This window comes from Mobula hypostoma, chromosome 7 (genome assembly GCF_963921235.1).
Source record: "Mobula hypostoma chromosome 7, sMobHyp1.1, whole genome shotgun sequence".
NCBI classification, from domain to species: Eukaryota; Metazoa; Chordata; class Chondrichthyes; order Myliobatiformes; family Myliobatidae; genus Mobula; species Mobula hypostoma.
Genome location: NC_086103.1, coordinates 129,924,960 through 129,940,681, shown reverse-complemented (window position 1 = coordinate 129,940,681; position 15,722 = coordinate 129,924,960). Strand labels below are relative to the sequence as shown.

The 15,722-nt window shown below is 41.6% G+C and overlaps 1 protein-coding gene across 2 annotated transcripts in view; it reads left to right on the top strand.

Annotated features, from left to right (window-relative positions):
* Positions 1-15,722, top strand: part of creg2 (cellular repressor of E1A-stimulated genes 2) — a 51,955-nt gene that overhangs the window by 19,442 nt on the left and 16,791 nt on the right. For both annotated transcript variants that reach the window (XM_063053999.1, XM_063053998.1), the window contains exon 2: positions 12,617-12,786. In XM_063053999.1, coding sequence (XP_062910069.1) covers positions 12,617-12,786 — 170 coding nt within the window. The remainder of the gene's footprint in view (positions 1-12,616; positions 12,787-15,722) is intronic.

Sequence of the window (15,722 nt, the reverse complement as noted above, 5' to 3'; positions counted from 1 at the left end):
ACCTGGTCTGTTTTCAAAGTCAGAATGTATTACAACTCTTCCTGATAACCACCATATCCTGTAGGCTCTATGTTCACTTCTCTATTCTTTGTTTTTGTGTATATAAATTGCAGGTCCATTCCTCATTTTCCTATTCTCCCAGTTTCATTGGGCCTGACCTTTCTTTATAAATTGCTTTCCTAGTGTTTCTACAGATCTGTATCCTGGCTAGAGATAGGGAGGTATTCCTGGTGATTCCAGGAGAGGATGGGAAGCCAGGACAGGAAAAGCTAAGTTACTCCTGCTTTTCCATGCCCACAACGATAACCTTAAAAAAATGAATTGTGTTAACTTGCCGTTGTTCCAAATCACAACAGTTGACTTGGTTGTGGTTAGTTAACAACACTGAGCACCGATTTTGCAAACACATAGGAGACGCAAGAGAAATCTTGAGCAAGACACAATCTGCTGAAATCTTGAACAAGACATAATCTCCTGTATGGCCTGTGTGCTGACGAGCATTTGTGGAAGCAAGGGGATAGTCATTATTTTAAAGCAACATACACAAAATGCTGGAGGAACTCAGTAGGTCAGGCAGTATCGATAGAAATGAATAAACAGTTGATGCTTTGGGCCGAGACCCTTCATCAGGATGGGAAAGGAAAGGGGAAGATGCCAGAATAAGAAGGTGGGGGGAAGGGGAAGGAGGACAAGCTAGAAGGTGATAGGTGAAGTCAAGTAGGTTGGGGAAGAGGGATGAAGCAAGAAGCTGGGAGGTTATAGGAAGAAAAGGTAAAGGCCTGGAGAAAAGGGAATCTGATAGGAGAGGAGGGGACCATGGGAGAAAGGGGAGGAGAAGGGGACCAGGGGGAGGTGATAGGCAGGTGAGTTGAAGAGATAAGAGGCCAGAATGGGGAATAGAAGAAGAGGGAAGACAGAGATGGAAAATTGATCTTCATGCCATCCGATTGGAGGCTACCTAGATGGAATATGAGGTGTTGCTCCTCCAACATGAAGTAGCCTCATCATGGCAGAAGAGGAGGCCATTGACCCACATTATTGGAATGGGAATGGGGATAGGAATTAAAATGGTTGGCCACCGGGATATCCTGCCTTTTGAGGATAGAGTGGTGTTGCTCAACAAAGCAGTTCCTCAATCTATGTCGGGACTCACTAATGTAGAGGAGGCCACATTCGGTAGCACCAGATGCAGTAGACAGCCCCAGTGGATTTGCAGGTGAAGTGTTGCCTCACCTGGGAGGACCTTTTGGGGCTCTGGATGGCGGAAATAACCGAGGTGAATGGGCAGGTGTAGCACCTTGGCCACTTGCAGGGAAAAGTGCCAGGAGGGAGATTAGTCAGGGGGGGATGAATGGACAAGGGAACCACACTTAGTGAAAGGGGAGAATGGCCAATGTCGCCCTCTCCTAAAAATATCTACCAAGAAGCGTAAGAGTACAATTCCATGGAGAGACTGGTCTCTGCAGAAAGTGGGGAGGGGGGAGGTAAAGATGTGTTTGGTGGTCGGATCCCACTGAAGATGGCGAAACTTGTGGTGAATAATGTGCTGTCAATGTTTTAGGTTGGTCCTGTCGATTATTCAGTTGCCGGCTCAGATGTTGCTTGACCCTTCAATTTCGTCCAGCAGTGTGTTTTTCTCAATTGTGTATGGAGCTCTCAGGTGTGTATGGCGATGACTTCAAATGCCTCCTGAAATGTGAAAACAAAAGTGGGAATTGTCAATATGTGGAATTAAAATCAGGGCCTCTTTTCAATTACCTTTTCCTGAAGCAATGTTGCCTCACCCTCACTTTAAAGCTGTAGACAGAGTGACCAACTGGAGTTGTGCAGGTTTTGAAAAAGCTATTTAATTTTTTAAAATTATTTGTTTGCAAGGTGCTTTCCTGAGCATAAGCATATTTAAAGCAATTGCTTGGAATCTTTAGAAAGCACTGTTGTGTGGTCACACTCCTTGTCAGATGGTGTTAGCAAAGAATTCCAGTGTAGATCAGTGATAAATGGCTAATTGAAATTGACATGTCCAAGTTCCCCTCTTGGACATGTCGACTTCAATTAGCCATTTAGCTATGATCTCTCACTGCTCCGTCATCACACTGGAATCCTTTGCTGACACCAGATTTTGTGCTTTCAGCTCTGAAATGGCTGAACTCTGGTATCTATCATGATAGGGATCACAGAAAAAGACTGATAGTGGTCAGCCCTTTGATACAAATCAATAGGAAACCAAGCAAAGACTTAAACTGTCCCTTGCACCCACTTTTTGCCCATATGATCCATGATCATACGGATATCACTGGGATATTTTGGTTGTTAGATTGTTTATTTTTGCCTCTAACCACTATTACTGGCACATAACTTAGTTTTAGTGGCAATGGAAGGGAGACCAATTAGTCACGTTTTGTTTTCGGCACTACAATTTTGTGGGACTGTACCAGAGGACATTGTACAACTTGGCATGTTTTTGTACAATGCCCTGTTCAGATAAACCAGCACTGGATTGTTCAAAAATCCTGATGGTCAAGCAACTAGCTCACTCATCAGTGCAGAATGTGAGCCAGAAGCCCAGGGTATAATTCACTTATTGAATTCACGAGGCATGAACTCCATTCAAAGGTTCTGCCTCAAGAAGGCCCTTGTGCACCTCATGTTGAACCAGGCTTGGTCTCCAAGGTTAATGGTAGACAAGGACTGTGCTTTGGAGATAAATGCTTACAGCAACATAAAATTTAACCAGTGATAATGATACATACTTCTGTGATGATACTGGGTTTGCTGACCGCAAAGTTCTAAAATCAAATGAAGACGTTAAGCCGTTTCCAATATAAATAGCCACAGGTACCCTCACTAAAGGGAGATTGTACTGTAACTATCCAATCTTCAAAGACTAGCTCACTTCCCTGTTTATTCTCCATGGCAAGTTTAGCTGTCAATATCTACTATTTGAGTGGTGGGTCCCCTTCCCATCACTACCAAGGAGAAGATACTTACAGCTAACAAAGTAGTTTAAACACAGTTCATCTTATTTCAGTGATACACGATTAAATCCAAACCATATTCATAAAACACATTTTAAAACTCAGAGGATTTCTACCTTATAAAAGACTCACAAATTACAAACCATTTTGAACACACGAAGGATTTCCAAATCACAGCTACGTTTTCTATAAACTAAAAGAATACGCTAATGATGTAGACAAACCAGTCGTTTGTCACAGAAGTCAAAGGCAGAGGAACGTTCTGTAGTTCACCCCATGTTTTTTTCATGCTCCCTGATGCTCCTCAACCACTCCTAATAAGCCTGTACTGCTGTCGACATTTATACAATTTCTTTGCCGCTTGGGTAACTTCACACATATATGATATTGTTTCAAGTACCTTTTAACATAAACGTTTTAAAAACTTCATGGAGACATAGTTCCCAGGCATCCATGACTAATGCTGTGAAAGTGACTCCATGGGTACACATATACCATAACTTATTAATAGATCAGTTATTGATGTGTAAGTGATTGTTGCTTCCTTGAATTAAACAACTTAGCCAGCGTTGTGTTTTGAAACAAGACAAATTAAGTAACCTGTTGTCTAATATTGTACTTCAACTCTTCAGCAATAAGACAGGTGCTATGAGCCAGCAAGTCTATTATATACAGTGCTTCTGTTTGCAAAGCCGTTCGTTTCAACTTCAAGCTGATTACTGTCTTCTATTTACATTACGAACTAGCTTGTTTATCAGAGTTTTAACGTACAGCATGCCAAGTTGTACAATACCTTGCTGTACAATACCACAGAATTATAGAATCCAAAACAAAATTATCGAATTGACCTCCTTTACATTGTCTCTTAAACTAAGTTATGAGTGGAGCTAAATTTTAATTGAGAAACATCAAATTACTCAAAGCCATTGCTAAACATTCAACCTTAAATGCTTCATGTTCACCATGACCGACTATTGGATTTTTAATCTTTTCTGTAACATTTTTGCATTTGACCATAAAATTATAAGATATAGGAGCAGAATTAGGCAATTTGGCCCATCAAGTCTGCTCCACATTTGCTGATTTATTTTCCCTCTCAACCCTATTCTCCTACCTTCTCCCCATAACCTTCTTGTCCTCACTATTAAAGAAACTATCAAACTCTGCTTTAAACATACCAGATGTTTTGGCCTCCACAGCTGTCTGTACAATTAATTCTGCAGATTCACCCCCTTATGGCTAAAGAAATTTCTCTTCACCTCTTTTCTAAAAGGACACATTTCTTTTCTGAGGCTGTGCTCTCTGGTCCTAGACTCTCCCACTATTGAAAACATCCTGTCCATGTCTCCCACATTCTTTTAAACCCCAGTGAGTATGGGCCCAGAGCATCAAAGACTCCTCATATGTAAACCTTTTCATTCCCAGGATAATTTTCATGAACCTCCTCTGGACCCTCTCAAACGCCAGCACATCCTTCCTTAGATATGGGGCCCAAAACCTCTCTCAATATTACAAATGTGGTCTCATCAATGCATAATAAAACCTCAGCATTATATCCTTGTTTTTATATTTTAGTACTCTCAAAATGAATGCTTACATTGCATTTGCCTTCCTTACCACCAAATCAACTGCAGGTTAATCTTTAGGGAATTCTGCATTAGGACTCCCAAGTCCCTTTGCACATCTGATTTCTGTTTAGAAAATTGACTATGCCTTTATTCCTTCTGTCAAAGTGCATGTACATTGACTTCTTTACCCTGTATTCCATCTGCCACTTCTTTGCCCATCTCTAATCTGTCCAAGCACTTCTGCACACTACTTTCTTTGTCACCACTACCTGCCCCCTCCCATCTTTGTAGCATCCGCAAACTTAGACGCAAAGCCATCAATTCCTTCATACAGATCATTAACATGTAAAGAGAAAAGTAGCAGACCCAACTCCGAGCACTGCAGAACACCACAAGTCACCGGCAGCCAACCAGAAAATATCCCTTTTATTCACATTCTTTGCTTTCTGCTCGTCAGCCAATCTTCTGTCGTGTAAAACCATGGACCTTGTCCTGTGAAGTAGCCTCATGTGTGGCACCTTGTCAAAGGCTTCTGAAAATACAAGTATTTGTTGACTTATGAACTGCGAATCATAATTAGCTCATTTCTGTGGCTTGACTCTGGAGAGAGCCATATGTTCTGTCCAGCTCAGTAACCACCTAAAGCTCTTGTTATTTGTACAGGAAATGGAATGTTCACTTGTATCCTCTCACAATCTGTTCATAGTTGAAATTTGGAGTCAGTTTTAAAACCTTGATTATAGTCCAAAGGTATGTATTCTGCGAAGGTTGATTAGTTAAGCTCAGCCTAGTCAACAATCAAAATACAACTGCAGAACTTTGAGGTATGTATTACTAGAGCAGAATTGCATATCAAAATGCCCAATTATAGTATTTTCTCCAAATTTTCACTATTGCTGCTGTCGTGATTTGATAAGTTGTTTGACATGTGTCTGTGGAGTGGGAGATGCCAGAATGAGTTCCTTGTGAACTTTAGACACCAGTTTTAAAAAGAGAGCGGGGCTTATCAGAGTGGGAGATTACTTGGGTTATTATTAACTTAGCAAGGGCCAATAAAAATAAGTTAGGTTTAAGAGGAGTGACCATTGTGAGAGTGGCCATTGTTAGAGTGGGCCAGGGATAGAGTGGAAGGCTTTGACTTAACCGGCTTCGGCGAGAGCAGGCAGAGGCAAGTGAGCTGAGCCATTTAGAATCATTTATTTATTTGTAGAACTTAAACATAAATTAGAGTCAAAGGTATAACAAGCTCAGCATGGAGAGGCTGTGTAAGTGACATAGGTGAGTGTGAAATCCAGGTCTCAGAAGAAGGCACAGGTAAGAACGGGTAAGCCTTTTTTTTTGTTGTCTGTAGATAACAATAGTCCCTAATTCAGTGTAAGCAAAATGGCAGTTAAGGCAGTGCAATATTCCTCCTGTATGATGTGGGGATATCAGGGTACCTAATAGTCTCCTTGATGACTACATCTGTGGGAAGTGCACCCAACTTCAGCTCCTGATTGAGCAGGTCAAGGAATTGGATTGAACTGTTGCAGGGAGGCAGGGGTTCAGGTTCTTGGAGCTTTAGAACCTCTTTTGGAGCAAGGATGACCTGTACAAGAGAGATAGATTGTACCTAAATTAGTGAAGAAGCAATATTCTAGCTGGAAACCTCCTCAGGAAGGTGTAAACTTGTTTTGCAGGGGAATGGGAACTGGGGCACCAGAGAACCTTGCTGAGTACCAGGAGAGGAAGTGGAGGGATGGAGAGAAAGGTGGATGTCAGAGCCAGTAAAAACAGACAGGAACAAAGTAATAGATAGGATGGGATGGAGAGTTTGAAGTGTGTGTGTGTGTGTGAAGGGTGGGTAAAGATGATGAGCTTAGAGCATGGATCAGTACATGGAATTGTCATGTTGTGGCCACCACAGAAAGTTGGTTGAGAGAGGGACAGGATTGGGTGCTTAATGTGCCAGGGTTTCAATGTTTCAAAAAAGATAGAGAGGGAGGTTAAAGTGGGAGGGGGGAAGTTGCACCATTATTCAGGGACAATATCACAGATGCACTCAGAGGGGACATAATGGTGGACTCGTCCACTGATTTTATGTGGATAGAACTCAAAAATAGGAAGGGTGCAATCACTCTGATGGAATTGTATTACAGACCCCCCAATAACTACTGCAATATTGAGGAACAGATATGCAGGCCAATTAAGGAACAATAAGGCTATTGTCATGCGGAATTCAACTTCTCTAAAATAAACTGAGACCTTCTTAGTGCAAGAGGTTTAGATGGGGCAGAATTTGTTAGGTACATCTGGGAGGATTTCTAAAATCAATGTGTAGATAGTCCATCAAGAGGAATGGTGTTGGGTAATGAGCCAGGCCAGGTAATGGACCTTTCAGTGGGTGAGCAGTTAGGGAACAGTGACCATAACTCTAAGTTTTAAGATAGTTATAGATAAGGGTAAGCATAGACCTTGGAGCCGGGCAAATTATGAGAGCATTCAGCAGGAACAAGGTAGAGCTGTTTTTGGACAGGTCTACATCTGACAAGTGGAGGGTGTTTAAAGACCAACTGCACAGAGTTCAGAACAGGTACAGTACTGTGCAAAATACTCAAGCACATGTACATAGCTAGGGCGCCTAAGACTTTTGAATTACTGTAGTAATTTACATTGTAATGCAATTTACATTGTGTTGGCACATGGCCAAGAGTTTAAGGCATTCGTCTAGCGATCTGAAGGTCGTTAGTTCGAGCCTTGGCTGAGGCATGTGTGTCCTTGAGCAAAGCACTTAACTACACATTGCTCTGTGACAACACCAGTGCCAAGCTGTATGGGTCCTACTGCCCTTTCCTTGGACAACATCAGTGCCATGGAGAGGGGAGACTTGCAGCATCGGCAACTGCCGGTCTTCCATACAACCTTGCCCAGGCCTGCACCCTGGAAACCTTCCAAGGCGCAAATCCATGGTCTCACGAGACTAACGGATGCCTATTAAAAAATGCATTGTAATGCTGCTGCAAAAAAAACCACAAATATAAGTGATAAACCTGATTCTGATATGGGTCTCTTGTGGACCGAGAGTAGGAAGGGGCAAGGAGAGGGGAATCGTGGTTGGGGAAAGGGGAAGGGAGAAGGGAGAGAGAGGGAAGCACCAGAGGGACATTCTGTAATGATCAATAAACCAATTATTTGGAATCAAATGACCTTGCCTGGTATCCCAGGACTGGGTGTGTCTGCACTCATGCCACCTCCCCACCTCTGGCAGTCCTCCGCCACCTGTCCCACACCCCTCCTGCGGCACAGCACCCTCACCATTCTCAACATCCTTTGCTGCCACCAGAATTACGCTCTCCGCTCCATGTTGGCAAATACAATACTGCGCAAAATTCTTAGGCACCCTAGCTTTATGTGTTTGTGCCTAAGAATTTTGCCCAATACTGTATGTTCCAGTCAGAAGGAAGAATAAGAGTGACAAGGTAAGAGAACCTTGGATGTTGAGAGAGGTGATGAATTTTGTCGAGAAGAAAAGGGGTAAGTAGGTAAAGTGTAGGAAGCTAGAATCAAACAGAATTCTTGAGGATTAAAAAGAAGCCAGAAAAGAACTCAAGAAGGGAATTAAGAAAGCCAGGAGGGGCCATGAAAAGTCCTTGGGAAGTAGGATTACAGAGAATATACATATATCAAAAGCAAGAGGATAACTAGGGAGAAGGTCGGAACACTCAGAGATAAAGGAGGGAATATTTTGTTGGATGAGGAGGATGTGGCTAAGGTCCTTAATAAGTACTTTACATCAGTATTTACCAAGGAAGACATGAAGGATAGGAAGATCAGTTCCGAGAGTATTAATATGCCAGGGCATTTTGAAGTTAAGGAGGCAGTAGTGTTTGGTCTCTTAAAGAGCAGTAGGGTGGATCAGTCCTCAGAGCCTGATGGGATATACTCCTGGATATTGAGCGAGGCAAGGGAAGAGCTTGCTGCAGCGTTGACCAATATCTCCATGTCCTCTCTAACCACATGCAACGTCTCAGAGGACTGGCGAGTGGTTGATACTGTTCCGTTATAGAAGGGAACCAGGGATAATCCTAGAAACTATAGACTGGTGAGTTTCGTGTGAGTAGCAGGGAAATTACTGAGGAAAACTTTTAGGGATAGGATTTATGAGTTTTTGGAAAACCATGGCCTAATTAGGGAGAGCCAGCATGGCATTCTACTGGGCAAGTCGTGTCTTATTAACTTGATTGAGTTTTTTGACGAGGTGACAAGGATGGTTGATGAAAGCAGAGTTGTGGATGTTGTCAACATAGATTTTAGTAAAACGTTTGACAAGGTTTCTCATAGGAGACTCATCCAGAAGATTAAGATGTATGGGAGCCATGGTGAATTGGATATTTGGATTCAGAAAAGGCTTTCCCATTGAAGACAGAGAGTAGTGGTCAAAGGGACTTATCCTAGCTGGAGGTCTGATTTGTGGTATTCCACAGGGATCTGTACTGGGTCCTCTGATGTTTGCGGTGTATATAAATGACCTGGATGAAGATCTAGATGGGTATGTTAGTAAGTTTGCAGATGATGTAAAGATTGGTAGTGTTGTGGATAATGTCAGATTGAAAAAGAATACAGCGAGATATAGATCAGATGCAGATATGGATGGAGAAAATGACAAATGAGGATTAAACCGGCCAAATGCAAAGTGTTGCCCCTTGGTAGGTCAAATGTAAAGGGACAGTATGCTGCTGGGGACAAGACCATTAACAGTGTTGATGAGGAGAGGGATCTTGGGGTCCAAGTTCTTAGCTCCCTGGAAATGGCTGCGCAGGTTGATAGGATGGTTACGAAGTCATATGGCACACTTGCCTTTACTACTCAAAGCATTGAGTTCAAAGGTCAGGAAGTTATGTTGCAGCTTTATAAAACTCTAGTAAGGCTGCATCTAGGATATTGCATACAGTTCTGGTCATCCCATTATAGGAAGGGTGTTGAGACTTTAGAAAGGCTGCAGAAGAGGTTTACCAGGCTGTTGTTTAGCTTAGAGGGCATGTACCATAATGAGAGGTTGTACAAACCTGGGTTGTTTTCACTGGAATGGTGGAAGCTGAGGAGTGATCTGATTGAAATTTATAAGAATATGAGAGGCATAGATGGAGTAGACAGGCAGTATCCAGTAATCTAGTAACCTAGGTAATTTCTAAAGTAAGTACATGTTCAGCACAGCATTGTGGGCTGAAGGGCCTGTATTGTGCTGTAGGTTTCTATGTTTCTATCTTTTCATTGGGTTGAAATATCTTATACAAGAGGACATGCATTTAAGGTGAGAGGAGGTAACATCAAAGGAGATGTGAGGGACAAATTTTTTTACACAGAGTGGTGGGTGCCTGGGGTGATGGTAGAGGCAGATGTGTTAGGGACTTTTAAGACACTTAGAAAGGCACGTGAATGTGATGAAAATGGAAAGATATGGACAATGTGTAGGTAGGAGGGATTAGTTTAGTTAGCCATTTGATTACTAATTGAATTTGTTCAGCACAACGTTGTAGGCTGAAGCATCTGTTCCTATGCTGTGTAGTTCTGTGGTCTGTATGTTATGCCCTAAGGAAGGACAGCAAAAGCAGGATTTTTCTTTTTGGGAATATTACATCCTAGTGTGATTTTGCTTGTAAACTGCATTACTCAAACACATTTTCCAACCTGAATTCAATCAAAGTTCCTTTTTAATACTCCACTTCACACTCAATTTTCTCGATTTCCATACCAATCAGGAGTGAAATGCACAGGGATTGAAGGGAGGTGTGGGGTTTAGAAATTACAGGAATCAATAATAACATACAATTAATAGAGCCTCTGTTTCCTTGAAGCTTTGGAAGAGTAGTGCTTTTGTGGGCTAAGAACATCATGCCAGATGGTGTGTGGTGGAAGCTAAATGGTGCTGGCTGCAGAGTTCTGTTGTCTTATCTGGCTGGTTTTCAGTTACTGGTAGTGAGTGAATAAATTTTGACAGTATCAAACACATCCTCTACGCCACTTTTTCCTACTTGGAAATCACTCCATTCAGTAATCTAGGAAAAGTGATTGCAGTCCAGAGTCTGCATGGCAACTTTGTAAACTTCCTCCAGAACATAACCGGCTGTTGTGAGAGTTTAGCCAACATGCTCCAGGAAGTGACTGATTCTCTGTTATATTGCAGAATATTATTGCCATGTCAGATGATGCAAAACAAGGTTGCACATGATGCCTGTATAACTTTAGTTAAGTTTAAAGGTTCATTTATTAGCGAAGTATGTATGCGGTATACAACTCTGAAACTCTTCTTCTCCAGATAGCCATAAAACAAAGAAAACCATGGAAGCCAGTTCAAACAGCAAACCCATTGCCCCCCCCACAAAAACAAAATGGCAAGATGTTCATCAAACCTCCAAACTCCGTTCCCCCACAGAAAAACACGATAAGAACATCAGCCCCCAAATCCCCCTCCTCCACACAAAAAATGAAGAAAAACACAACAATAACATCGACCTCCAAACCATCTGCCCCCTGCACATTAAAAAAGGAGAAAGGACTGCCAAAAAACACAGAATATAAAAACCATAACACTGAAAAAGTCCGTAGTCCAAATCCATAAACACAGAATCTTGGTAACATCATCGAAAGTGCAAGGCCTACCCCTGGGGCACAGGGAGTTACCCCACAGTGATAGCCCACTCACAGGCTCCTTCCCTAGCAAAGATCAAAAGGCGGGTAGTCAGTGCTGATTGTATGTCTTCCAGTAGCTGGTGTGCCACCAGCAAAACAAATAGCTTCACTTCCGAACACAGGTTTGATGTGAATCGCAGTTTTACTCTTTGGTACGAATGGAATACGCATCTGCTTCCTCCGAGAGACTGTCTTGCTTTGTCTCCTTGATCCTGTCCTACTTTCTTCTGCTGCTGCCTGACCTGCTGAGTGTTTCTACCTTCCTCTCAGTTGCTTTCTTTAGGATTTGTCAGCTACAGTAGACACCTATAGAATAGAAGTAAAAAAAAAACCAGGCTTGAGCTGGAATTAGAAGACAGACGTACAGTATTTTGCAAAATGAAGTAGTCAAGTTACGTAGCTGAATTTGTTCTTCAGATTAATCTAAGCATTACATAATTGTCAGCAATTCTGTTCAATGCTGCTTTTAGCTGCAAATGGATATTCCTTTCAGTTCATATAGGTCCATATGTTTCCACTGCTTGCTGGATGTAAATGGGTTCCCACTTGCTTCTCCTTTCATCTTGGACTTACCCTGCTTATTATTTTGTTTGCTATCTTGACCTAAAATAGATGTAAGTGAAAGGAAAATGTTGCCACGGGGTCATAAGGAGCTTGTAAGGAAAATATTTAGTGTATGTGTGCAGTAAGAACAACAATTGATGTAATTGCTCTATGGTGTGATGAAGAACGTGTTGGAGAGAAGGAAGTTGTAAAAGTGCCTGGGGTCTGGTGAAAAGCTCCTCTTTAACACCAACATTGCAAGTTAAACGATTATTTTTATAGCTCATGTTCTGGAATCTATATTGCATGGCACGTCTTCAAATCAAGAATCAACTTTAATCACCATATAAATGCACATATATTAGGAATTTGCTGGGGTGTGTTGGCATGATGGGTAACAAAAATATTATTTAATAATTAGAAGAATAAAGAATTATATAAAGAATAAAGTTAGAGATTAAAGTATGGATGTGGAATAAAATGTACATAAATACCAGCATGTACATTCCACAAATGTAAAAAGGATTATAAAAAGTGGTTTAAAATGTTTACAATGCAGTGCAGTGACTGATATATAGAGGGGGCTGGGGTGGAAAACTAGAATGGTTCTTCAGGTTAACTGCCTGAGGGGAGAAACTTTGAGCAACTTCTTAATATATTCTCACCAGCTTCCCTTATTTTCCCTAAATCTCCAAGAAGTGTTTTGTTCTATTAATGACATAAATGCAAGTTGTTATTGGTCATTTGTACTGGCGACCTACTGCATCAGATGCCAGGAACCAAACCAGAATGGTTATTGCAGTGTTGACTTAAGAATAAATCTTTTCTATGAATATAATGCAGATGAAAATTTATTTCTAGATCAAAGGTCTGCCTTTTGGAAACATTTTTTTGATTAGTGACGGCTCCGCAGACAACAGTACTGGTATTCCATTCTTCTACATCAGTCAAGCAGACAGAACAGTTGCAGATCTGATGACCAGTCCCAGTGCTTCTCTGACATTGTCAGAAACTGAGCCGAATTACTGCAGGTATGTCCAACTCTTCCCCCGCTGAACAGATAAATTTCTATCTGAAACTAATTGGATAAACTTGCCTTTCTCTGTATAAATCCCAATTAAGGCACATCTATTCAGGGAAGAAAGTGAATTAACTTCCTATGACTTTTTCTTTCCTATGACTTTTTGAGGGCCACAGCCAGAGCAAAACTAGAATAGTAAAGAATGTAACACAGTTACATTTTCAAAAGGCTTCAGAAAAAGAGAACCTGAAACTGAACCAATTTAATGTCTAAGTGATTCCAGTCAAGAAACTGTTCTGGTTAACTCTCAACTGCTTTCAGTTTTATTTGATGAAACAGAACTGGGAAATAAGTGACAGCATTCTCACAGACTTAAAGTGAGTTTAAGAATTAAAATATTATTGTGGTTGCTGTGCAATTGTTTCCAATGTCTCTTTAGCCAGTATCAAGCAGGTTGGGTCAATTTGTCAGAGGAAGACTGCAGTTAAACCAACTGGTTCTGGAGAGATTACAGTTACCAAATATGTAAGAGTTCTGGGTAATATTGTAATGCTGGCTGCTATGTGGGAGGGTGGGTCTGGGTGTGAGGGGTGAATCTTTCCCAGCTTCACTATCACCTAGGGTCACGCAGACCTGTAAATAGCAATTGCAGGCCTGTCGTGTTACTCCGAGGTTTCTCATAAATGGTGGTCAATTTCCTCTATAGATATATTTTTAAGGTAAAACTGAGCAAAATGTTTGTCACTCTCCTAGTACCAGGAAGTGTGGAAGTCTAATTAGTGGACTTTAAAAACCCAGACATCCTTAAGGGAGATTTTTATGTTACTTGGAATTCCACCGGATTCCTCACCACTGGCCCACGATTTGTCTCCTAGCTCAATCAATCAGCTCAGCATGAGGGCTTCTTAGCCATATTTAAACACATCATGAACACAAAATAGTCTGGTTCTTTACAAACAACAGCAAAATACAAAATTCTGTGCTGCCCACTCCGACCACTGCTATCTTTTCATACAGCTCAGAGCTGGAACTAATTTAAACAAAATTCATTTGCTTTTGAATTTTAAAATGGCATGTTTTGAAGTGTTTGAGCTCACTCCCTCTCTCCCATTGAGAAATTAATCAAAGACTTTGTTTCACAATTCACCCCAGCAATGATGTTATCCCCCCATTGTTTGCCATCAAACTGCTAGGCACCATTAATGACTTAAGGAGAGAAATTAAATCAACAGGGTATGACCCTTAATAAATAGCACACTGTATGAATTAAAAGGATATGGTTGAGATATCATTATTATATTATGAATTGCCATTGGTTCTTCTGTAAAATTTATTGCCTCACACCCACCCCAACAACCCAATTTCATTGGAAGCCTGAGGCCTACAGTGGCATGCAAAAGTTTGGGCACCCCTGGTCAAAATTCCTGTTACTGTGAATAGCTAAGCGAGTAAAAGATGAACTGATTTCCAAAAGGCATAAAGTTAAAGATGACACATTTCTTTAATATTTTAAGCAAGATTACTTTATTATTTCCATCTTTTACAGTTACAAAATAACAAAAAAGAAAAAGGGCCTGAAGCAAACGTTTGGGCACCTTGCATGGCAATACTTAGTAACACTCTCTCTGGCAAGTATCACAGCTTGTAAACACTTTTTGTAGCCAGCTAAGAGACTTCCAATTCTTGTTTGGGGAATTTTCGCCCATTCTTCCTTGCAAAAGGCTTCTAGTTCTGTGAGATTCTTGGGCCGTCTTGCATGCACTGCTCTTTTGAGGTCTATCCACAGATTTTTGATGACGTTTAGGTCGGGGGACTGTGAGGGCCATGGCAAAACCTTCAGCTTGCGCCTCTTGGGGTAGTCCATTGTGGATTTTGCGGTGTGTTTAGGATCATTATGCGGTTGTAGAAGCCATCCTCTTTTCATCTTCAGCTTTTTTACAGACGGTGTGATGTTTGCTTCCAGAATTTGCTAGTATTTAATTGAATTCATTCTTCTTTCTACCAGTGAAATGTTTCTCGTGCCACAGGCTGCAACACAAGCCCAAAGCATGATTGATCCCCCCCTGTGCTTAACATTTGGAGAGGTGTTCTTTTCATGAAATTCTGCACCCTTTTTTCTCTAAATATACCCTTGCTCATTGTGGCCAAAAAGTTTTATTTTAACTTCGTCAGTCCACAGGACTTGTTTCCAAAATGCATCAGGCTTGTTTAGAGGTTCCTTTGAACGTTTTGAATAGCATGTAAAAATCTCCCAATTTCAAATATCTTACTCGCTCTTCCTTCAGTTAGTCCTGACGAAGGGCCTCGGCCCGAAACGTCGACTGTACCTCTTCCTAGAGATGCTGCCTGGCCTGCTGCGTTCACCAACAACTTTGATGTGTGTAGCTTGAAGGTTCATTCCAGATTTGGCAGAGAAAACAAAGCCATTATGTGTCCTGCTCTCTCAGAGAAATGTGTGGATCTGGGACACACCATGGGAGAAATCGGTCTCACCGCTTAAAGCAGAGCTTACCTCACCACCAATATTGGCATTCTTCGATCCAAACAAAGCAACCAAGGTCTCAGCAAACGCCTCTTTCATTGGCCTGGGGGAGAGCTCATGCAAAACTGCAGTGGTGTATGGAAAGCAGTGGCATTTGCATCAAGAATACTGACTCCTACTGAACAGCATTGTGCCCAAATTGAAAAAGAAACTTTTCCCCAGAGCTGGAGCTGGATGAACTTCGGATCATTCGGGAGGCAGAGGCAGTAATAGATCGGAGTTTCAGGGAGACAGTCACCCCTAAAAGTCAGGAGACAGATAACTCGGTGACTGTCAGGAGAGGGAAGGGGAATAGATTGAAAGAGCAGAGCACCTCTGTGGCCGTTCCCATCAACAATAAGTATACAGTTTTGGATACTGTTGGTGGGGACAACCTACCAGGCACAAGTTGTCTCTGGCAGCGA